The following is a 9,687-nucleotide window of genomic DNA, read 5'->3' on the forward strand; positions in this document are numbered from 1 at the left end:
CTGATCTTCACTTCACACTTGTTGTCTGTCGTAATTATGCACAGCTTCCTGTGGATAAAATAGTAATTTCAACCCTAGGTTCGCAGTACACTTCACCCCCAATCGGCCTCTCTGTCTGCAGAAGCCGCCTCATATAACTCAGTTTCCCTCACACCAACACAACACAAACACAGAGAGAGAGAGAGAGAGCGAGAGAGAGAGAGAGAGAGAGAGAGAGGGAGGGAGAGAGAGGGTAAAAAGCTTGCCACTTATTTCTGTATAGAGAGAGAGAGAGAGAGAGAGAAGGGACAAAAGGGTTCAGCTTTTAGACGGTGAAAGTGAGATCTTTTTAGCACTCATCCATATAGTCGCAGAAGAAAGAGAGAGAAAAGACTTACTGGTCACGCCATTAGAGTGTGTAAGGAGGCAACCAGAGAGACCCAGATGGAAGAAGAAATAGCTTAGGTAGAGCCTGCAGATTAGGGTTTTTGATATTTCAGACCGAATCTCACTTCTTCACTGAGTTTCACACTGCTTTTTGGTGAGTCACTTTTCCTTTTTCTTCTTCCTTTATACATAAACAAGACAGTTCAATTACCAACCAAACTTGTGTTTCTTGGGTGGTGTAGTGTGTTCCGGAGCTAGAAACGGCGTCGTCGTGGTGGACCTCCTCTGTGAGAGAGAAGGGGGGAGACATGTTGGGGTACGAATGGGGGAACCCTACTCCGTCGACTATAGTGCTCGCCGGAAACGAAGAAGCTGCCGTTACCACTGCTGCAGACTCCGACCAGACCCACCGGCAAATCTTTGACCATTACGCTTCTCATTCCTTATTGCCGGAACATCTCCTTCATCAGCAGCACCAGCACCAGCCAGGGCCCACACAACACGCCACCGCAAGCTCCACCGCGGATTTCTCTCACTACCAGTTCAACCCTCAAACCAACCACCACCACCACCACCACCAGCATAACATCCAGCACTCGTTCTTCGATCCACGCGCCTACCCCGGCGCGTCCTCATCCTCCTACCCTCCGCCTCAGCCTCCGCCTCCTTCCATGCTCTCTCTTGACCCGCTTCCAGCCGTCAACGCCGCCCACTGTGGGCCAGGTGGGTTTCTGGTCGTTCCCAAGTCCGAGGACGTGGGTCGATCCACTGACTTTCCGGCGTCCAGAATTGGGCTCAACCTCGGTGGCCGCACGTACTTCTCATCGTCGGAGGATGACTTCATGAGCCGGCTCTACCGCAGGTCAAGGCCGGCCGAACCGGGGTCAATGATGATGGCATCGAACTCTCCACGGTGCCAAGCGGAAGGCTGCAATGCCGATCTATCACACGCCAAGCACTACCACCGCCGTCACAAGGTGTGCGAGTTTCACTCCAAGGCGGCCACCGTCATCGCCGCCGGCTTGACCCAGCGATTCTGCCAACAGTGCAGCAGGTTGTAGTTGAACTGACGGAATTACCCCTCCCGGACTTGTGCCCCCGAAGCCAATCATTGGTTTCGTCCCCGTACAAGGGCAGATCCCGAGGGCATTTACGTCCGGAGAGAAATTTCCCTCTTCGTTCCTTTTCTTCGTACATTCTTGCCTTTGCTTCTTATAGTATCAGTGCAATTAGAAACACAAAACAAACTGAGCATTGACTCCATACATACATGAAATTTAAAACCACCTTTCTCATCACGAAGAAGACGAAGAAAAATCGAAAAAAAACCCATTCGTGTGGTTCGAAAAGACAGAAATAGCCCTCTAACCTGCCCTTATTTCCACCATTTTGCTCCCTTGGAACCGCAAACACAGCAGAAAACGATGATGTGACTCTTTTGCTTCTTTCCCAGAATGGTTAGGAGCAAAGAAAGCCACCTCAAAAGACGAAAATGCCCTCGGAAGGGCTTTGATATGATCAATGATTAACCCTCCCCGTACGTGGGGAAATCCCGAGGGCATTTGTGTCCCTAAATTTTAACATCTGATTTCCATTCTCAGTTTTTACGTACAGCATTGTTTTGCTACTTATTGAGAGTGCATCATTAAACCGTCACAACACCTTTATTCATAATTACTTGATTTATTATCGGAGTCTTACACATGTTTGAGCAAAAAAAGAAAGACGAATTTCTCAAAGATAAGTTTTTTTTTTTTTTTATATATAAGCGTGTTTGCATGGGTCTGCTTTTTGCAGGTTCCATCTTCTTTCTGAGTTTGACAATGGAAAACGAAGCTGCAGGAAGAGACTTGCAGATCATAATCGTCGCAGAAGAAAAACCCAGCAGCCAAATCAAGAAATCCTGAAAACCCAGATCGAAAATTCTCGAAATTCTACTTTGGAAGTTGTTTCAAGTAAGCATATATACGTTTATATACACATCTTCCTATTCTGTTACACTGTATTGTAATTAAAAAGTATCTAAGTATTTAAAAACTAAAGTTAACGAAAGTGGTAGAATTTCTTATTATTCAAATAAATAGTTGAGAGTTGACTTTTATATATATAATAATTTTTGTAAGAGGTTTATTCTTTGCTATTAGCATATGGAGGAGATGATATTTGTTGTTGATGGAACTTACTCTTGTTTTATAACTATATAAACACTAATTTTTGAATCAGAATGGCATGATATATAATTGGTTTTCCCTGAGCAGCAGAGTCTCAAGTTTAAATTTTGTAACATGTATGTGGTTGAATTTATGTGCCTAATTTAGTAAAAGAAAATTAATTAAACCCGAATAAAAAGTAATGTTGCTAGGAAATTACAGTACCTTCTTAGGATAAACAATGACAATTATGTAAGCTTACCAATAAAAAAAAATTGCATGGGAGTATAGTTTTTAACTAGTTCCGTTTTTTTTTTTAAATTTTCTGGGATAATTTTGCAGGATCTCCACCGGACTCCGGAGCTCAGGGGATGTCATCAGTGACGGTGGCAGTGTCGCCGCCGGACTATTTCCGGCAAACGGCGTATCAGAATCAGAGGACAAGTCCATCGACAACATCAAGCTCACTGTTCTTCTCTAGCGGGTAGTGAAAATGAAAGTGGGAGCAATTTGCATGGCTTTAATTATATATATATATATATATATATATAAATAATATTATATACCTTAGGAAATTAATGGAGGAGGATCAATAATAACACTGTGAACTTCCACTATGTAACTATAATTTTCTCCCCAGAAATTTAATTCTTAAGTTAAATGTGTTTAATTTCTTTAGTTCGGTCTCTCAAATGTCTATAAATTTATTAACTTTTCTTAGTAATGATTATTATTTTCATTTTTATATTGCGATCTAGTTCAATTAATTAAAAAAAAGAAAAATTAATGAAACTGTGCTCAATGTCCTTGTGCTTTTACTTTTTCAGCTTTTACTGCTAGTAATTAATTTTGGGTTCTGATGAACGTAGAACTGGGAATCGACTCCTTTACTTGGATTTTCCCAGAAATGGTGTCTGTTCGTTTTTTCAGGGAAAGTCATGTCTCAGGTTTACAAGTTGGGATACACACTGTTCGTTTTTTATTGTTTGAGAAAGTATCATTATTTTTATTATTTATATAAATAAAATTATTTTTTTAATAAGCATGTATTACATATTTTTTAAATCATTTTTTATAATTTACATTAACAAACAATAATAAATGCATGTTTATATTGATTAACATATGATATTTTAGTTCCATTTTTTTATTTTTAAATATAATTATTATGGTTAACTGACTTTTTTAAACTTAGTGATATATTTTTTCTCTTATATATACAAACAGAGGAAGTGTTAGTTTTTTATTCTTTGAAAAATAATTTTTACATAAATTAAAGTTCATTATTCAAATGAATCTCGGATGTTTAAGTGAAATTTATTATTAGAATGATGAAATGTTAGTAGTTCAAACCTTTTAAACTGAAGTGCTGTTTTATATTTTTATTTAATTATTTTAAAATCTATAATTCTATGACTTATATATTTGATGAATATGCATGATACCGATTTCAATATTATTTCACAAAGTAAATCCTGGCCAAAAATAAATAAATAAGAAGAAAGCATAAATGTCGTCAAGTTTTTTTTTTTCCCTTGCTGATAAATGCAAAGATACAAATAATTGTGAGGAATGATGAACACTGTAATTCTGGGCATAAGTTAAATTAAATTGCATGGTATTAAAAGCCACTTGGGTAGTTGGGTTAGCTTAGATATTAAAAGTGGATGAAATATGGTTAAAGGTGAAAGAGTTTTCTTCTCTCGTTTGTCAATATATATATATATATATATATTAGTAATGTGAAAAAAAATTTCATAGTATTGTGTAATTTTGCAACATGTCTATATGATTTTAAAATTTAATGATGAATTTATTAAATTTTTAAATTTTTTACTTATAATATTCTATTTTTAATTTGATTATTATCTTACTAACGAAGTATGTTATGTGAGAAGACTATTTGTGTAGGACCCAAAGTTTATGAGAAATTTAAACAATAATTATTTGTAAAAAATAAAAATAAAAACTCAATTTTCATTTAAGAAATAACGTTCTAATTAACCATAATGAAATATTAGTCAAAAGGTAAGAATAATATGCATAAAGGTTAACAAGAAAATATTTTAAAGGGATCTGGCGAAGACATTGACATTACCACTATCTCTGTGAAAAGTAATTTGGTTTATAACGAGTATACATAGATGGGGGACAAAAAACTAGTGTGTATGCCAGCGTGCTTTTGTGTGCGTGTGAGAGTGAGAGAGAAAGAGAGAGAGAGAGAGAGAGAGAGAGAGATGCAACTTCATAAATCAGCGATAATTGTTGACAATTTTTTTTTTAAGGTAAACTAGATAATGGTTGACAATTTGTCAGAACTTTCCGAATAATTTAAAGCTGTCGTAGCAACATGTTAAGACTTCAGTATTATTTGAAGATATTTTTTTTTAATATCATATTTGAAAATATAAGAGGACCCAGTGTGTTTAATAGAGGGAAAAAAAATTAAAAGATGGGTTTAAATAGTGAACAATGGGATTATCAAATAGAGTTGTATAAATAAATTAAATAATGCCAAAACGAATTTTTAAGACATTCTACATGAAAGTTGTTTTTGTTTTTTTGGCCGCAGGAGAACTTAACTTCATTTTCTAATATTTATAACTCAATTGTTTAATATTTAAGCTTCCAAAATTTACAATAGTGCCATGCAAGGTTGTTAAACTTGCAAACATAAATAAATTTGTGACAGTAATGTAAACTTAAAATATAAATTACCATTAATTTGTAAAGAATTTATTTTTTTTTAAACCAAATCCTACCGCTTATATGAATCAAATTCTACATAATATATACTTTTTTTGCTCAATGAGTTTATAAGCAGGTTGTCACAATTTTATAAGTTAAAAGGATAAAAATGATAAACTCAGAGAGTTAACTCATGAGTTTAATCGAGTGTATGAGTAGGTTAATATAATTTTATAAATTAAAAATATAAAAATGATAAACTTATAAAGTTAATTTGAGAGTTTGACAACAATAGTACTACAGAATCCTACTATTTTTGTAATTGATAGGTTAATAGATTACAAATTATTTTTGTGATTTAGAATGACTTAAAATCCCTCCTCATAGCTTATTACTCCGTCACGGGCGTTGGTCCTTGGAGTCGTGGAAATTGGCACAAGGAGGTTGACGTTGAAGCAAACGGCGTTAAGAGAGTACACGTGGCTAACTGTTCTTCCAATGGGCTCCACATTCATCTTTCTCCCTCTCCCTCTCCTATGTATTTTATTTTTTTTGGGGGCATCCAAGCCGATATCAGCTTTGCAAGCGAGCAGTACAGGAGCCAAGAACTGAGAGTGACAGAAACATGCATGAGAGTGTACATATTATAGAAACAAGCATCTGAATTTTAGTACCTTCAATAATCATAACTATATATCTAACTTTTATCAATATGTATATATCTGCACTGCAAATAATACGACTGTATCTATTGAGAACTTATTGACTATTCTGTTTTAGAAGAATTTGTTTGATACTGCATAATATGCTAGTGGATCTGTAAGCTTAATATTTTTAAAAAAATAATAATTTTATAACTAAACATAATAATTATGCTATGATTAAAACAATATAAATAGATTGATCATCATTTTTTTAAATATATTAAAAAGGTTGACATGGTCTTTTAAAAATGAATATGTTTTTCATATCTTAGTTAAATTATTAAAAAAAATTTTATTTAGTCATGAGGGTGTAAAATATCAAGAATACAAGGTGTAAAGTTACAAAATTTATATACCCTCTTTCTAATTTTTGGAAATGCACCCCTCATAATGTGGCTTGATATATAATATATGGTATCTTTTAAATGTCATACTTAATCTAAAATAATATAGAATATGGAGTAATTATGCTTTTGGTAGCATGCACAACGGCTTGAACACACACAATGGCTTTATTTTAAGCTTAAATTTCACTGATGTTCTACTATACCGGTTAACTTTTATGTTGTTAACAGTGGAAAGTACTACGTCCCTAACGATGCCCAAACTCAGAAGCTGCAATAAAAGAGATGTTTCAGAATACTTCTGGTTGTACACACGTACTTGAGGAAGAAGAAATGAAAGCAACGGTTGTTTTTTTCTTTCTTTTCTCTTCTTTTTTTATTTTTAAAGTAAAGTACCAGACAATGAAAAACTAGACGAACAATTTCAATTATATGGATATAGAAATGAATCAAAATGTCGATTGGCTTACTTGCTAGGCCATGCATTATAGTTTAGATATTGAGATTTTTGATGTCCGTCTATATAGATGTAGTTACCTTTTGTATCATGACTTGACTTGATCAGTTATCTTTTTGCACGGATTTTAATCCATGGCCTTGTATTTCAATAATAATAATAATAATAATAATAATAATAATAATAATAATAATACCAACACTCACCATCCATTCAGGATCACCACTTGGAGTTAATTGTTCCTATATATTTAAAAAGCTCATTATAGTTTTGAGGCCCAACGACTTGCTGGTTTGACTAGATGGTTCAGGGACATGTGGAGGTGTTATAATATAAGAGATGATAGTGGCAATTGGTTAACTAGTTTTTGCTGTAAGCTGGGAAATTATCCACTTGCTGTATATGGCGGAAATTTTTGGCATTCAGTCAGGCCTTGAACTGCGCTGGAATTAAGAGTGTTCAAAACTGATTAAAATTGATTGTCTCAAATCAAACCGAACTAAGTTGGCATGAACCAAAAAAAAAAAAAACTTTAATCAAACCTAAACGAAACCGCTGGATCAAAGGAAAAAATAATCAAATATGTCCCAAGACTTTGATGAACCAATTGGTTTCATTCGATTTGGTTTCCCTCAAAACCGAACATGCGAACATTCTTGATTAAAACAAAGACTATTTATTAGAGATTAGACGCTTGAACAACCTTTCCAAGACATCATTCATGCAATTGTTGGTTTTATCTCTGGAGATTGGCATCGCTACTACCAAAATAAAGAACAAGCTTTTGTTTTTTTTTTTGGTAAAAAAAATGGTTGTATTTTTTTTTTGGTAAAGAAAAAAAATCGCTCTTGTAAAACATGACAATCTGACAAGTTGCTCATTTGGACTTTGCTACGTGGGCTTCCACTTGAACTTCTTACGGCCAATTGGATCCACATTTTTTGTTCTCTTCAAGCGACCCATCAGACCCAAAGTAAGAGGACTAGTAGCCGCCTCTACATGTTCAGTGTTCTTAAATTATTTCCATTTTTATTTTTTTATAAAATTAATTCTTACTATTAGAAATTAGTATTGGCTTTTTTATTCACACCATGTTATATTATCAACATAATTTCATTGAAATTGCATTCATTAGTCAAGTAACTACGACTACTACATCCACATATATTTAAATATAGGTAAATTTTTACCAACTCACACACTTTGTGAAAATTGGTTAATTCTAATAATTATGTTTGAAATTAAAAATTTTGATCTAAAATATCCTTATGATTAGTCCTTAATTTTTCCCTAATTTGATGATATTGTCATTTAATGAAGGGCAATTTAGGAAATATGTTATAAATCTTTATAAAATTTCTTATTATGCTTATAAAAAGAAACAAAGAACCATACAGAAGTTTTGATTGTATAAAAATGACAAGGAGTATAATTTTATTTTGAAAGTTGTGTTCGGTCAAATTTATTACTAATTTTATCACCTAAAAAATTCTATTGGTTTTTCCACTACATTTCTCATCTACCTTGTAGTTTTTCTTCCAGATACCTTGTATTTTTTATAGTTTAAAATTGTTGGATTTGTAGTGAACAATTTTGATTTAAAATTATTTTGGTTAAATTACAAAAAAATTTCTTGATAGTAAAGATTATTACATGACTCTCTCCGTATTATGTTATCTATATATATATATATTTTTTAATAGTAAAGATAGTTTAAATGTTGAAACAAGGTTAAAATAGAAAAGGTTTGAAGTTCGAAGAAAAAGGAGAATATATATGTTCATAAAAGAAATAAAGAAAATTAAAAAATTATTGAATTTAAATTATTTTTTTGGAGAAAATATAAATAATATGATTCTTAATTTGGACTAATCTTTGGACTGGACTATATGCTTATATTAAATTTAATATGCAGAAAAATATGACCGAGGTGATAAAAATTAAAATGAAAATAAATATTCAATTCGCAATTTAAAGAATGAAAAAAAAAAAAACGATGGGTGTTTGGTTGAGCTGATAAAAAAGTTGAATCAGTTTATGGAATAATTAAAAAAGAATGCAATACCACTTTGTTCATTACACCATGATGGGATCGAATCAAAGTCCACAAAAACTAAATGTACTACATCACTCATCCTGACGACATCTTGGTCATTACATTATAATTGACGTGAAAGTATACCATGATGTTATTATATTTTGGTCCAAAAAAAAAAAAAAAAACGAGTATGAAGTTATTATTGGGCTATACGTTCAAGGTGCATTCAATTAACCTGTCCTCAGTACTTGGTTTAAAAAAAAAAAAAAAAAGCAAACAAACAAACAAGAACAGAGAGGAATCAATTAGCCCCAGTGTTTCTCCAATGTGAAAAGTGTCACGTATAAAGAATCAAAGAATGGGAACAATAATTTTCTTTAAAAAATAATTAATAAGATTTACCTAATTGTGTCTGATTAATTAACTAATTAAAAAGATTTAATTTTAGTTTTGTCAATTGTTTTTCAAGTAGATTTTTTAGAAAACCAACATAAATAAGCCACATCATTTTAATAATGGGCAAAGGGACAAAAATACTTATAAAGTGGTTAGCCAAAAACACTCAGTAGCCTAAAGTGAGGATAATGGCATAAATATCTTTAATGTTATATGAATGGGTGCAGAAGTAATCAAACCATTCACTTTGCCCTAATGCTGTTAGTTTCTACCATTAAATGCTGACGGTACTTGCCACGCATAAGTTTTTGTTAATGTGGACTAAAAAAAAGGGGACAAAAATATCCACAAAGTCACTATCTAGAAACATCTAATAATCTAAAGTGAGAAAAGAAAAAAAAATACTCATAACATTATCAAAGTTGGTGCAAAAGTGACTAATATATTAAATCCCTTAAATGTTGACCGTTTAGCTGATACTTAAATTGAATTTGACAATTTTTTTGCTGATATAGACAAAAAATATTCTTAGGTTAATTTCTAC

General features: G+C 32.8%; 1 protein-coding gene across 1 annotated transcript; it reads left to right on the forward strand.

The window, feature by feature from the left end:
- The first annotated feature begins 206 nt into the window (after nucleotides 1-206).
- LOC129288852 (squamosa promoter-binding-like protein 8) lies at nucleotides 207-3,200 on the forward strand. Its single transcript, XM_054925649.1, has 4 exons — nucleotides 207-520; nucleotides 609-1,420; nucleotides 2,164-2,321; nucleotides 2,859-3,200. Exons 2-4 carry the CDS (start codon nucleotides 675-677, stop codon nucleotides 3,002-3,004), a joined length of 1,050 nt encoding a protein of 349 aa, XP_054781624.1. The 5' UTR covers nucleotides 207-520; nucleotides 609-674; the 3' UTR covers nucleotides 3,005-3,200.
- The last annotated feature ends 6,487 nt before the right edge of the window (nucleotides 3,201-9,687 follow it).

Source organism: Prosopis cineraria, unplaced genomic scaffold (genome assembly GCF_029017545.1).
Source record: "Prosopis cineraria cultivar Desert tree isolate PC_DT_omini unplaced genomic scaffold, ASM2901754v1 PC12, whole genome shotgun sequence".
In the NCBI taxonomy this organism is placed as follows: Eukaryota; Viridiplantae; Streptophyta; class Magnoliopsida; order Fabales; family Fabaceae; genus Prosopis; species Prosopis cineraria.

Bases quoted from the DNA above. Each gene is read 5' to 3' on its own strand.
- LOC129288852 (XM_054925649.1), top strand. From the start codon at position 675: ATGTTGGGGTACGAATGGGGGAACCCTACTCCGTCGACTATAGTGCTC. The intron at 1,421-2,163 runs GTTGTAGTTGAA...TGCTTTTTGCAG, and splicing joins TTCTGCCAACAGTGCAGCAG to GTTCCATCTTCTTTCTGAGT. The intron at 2,322-2,858 runs GTAAGCATATAT...ATAATTTTGCAG, and splicing joins TACTTTGGAAGTTGTTTCAA to GATCTCCACCGGACTCCGGA.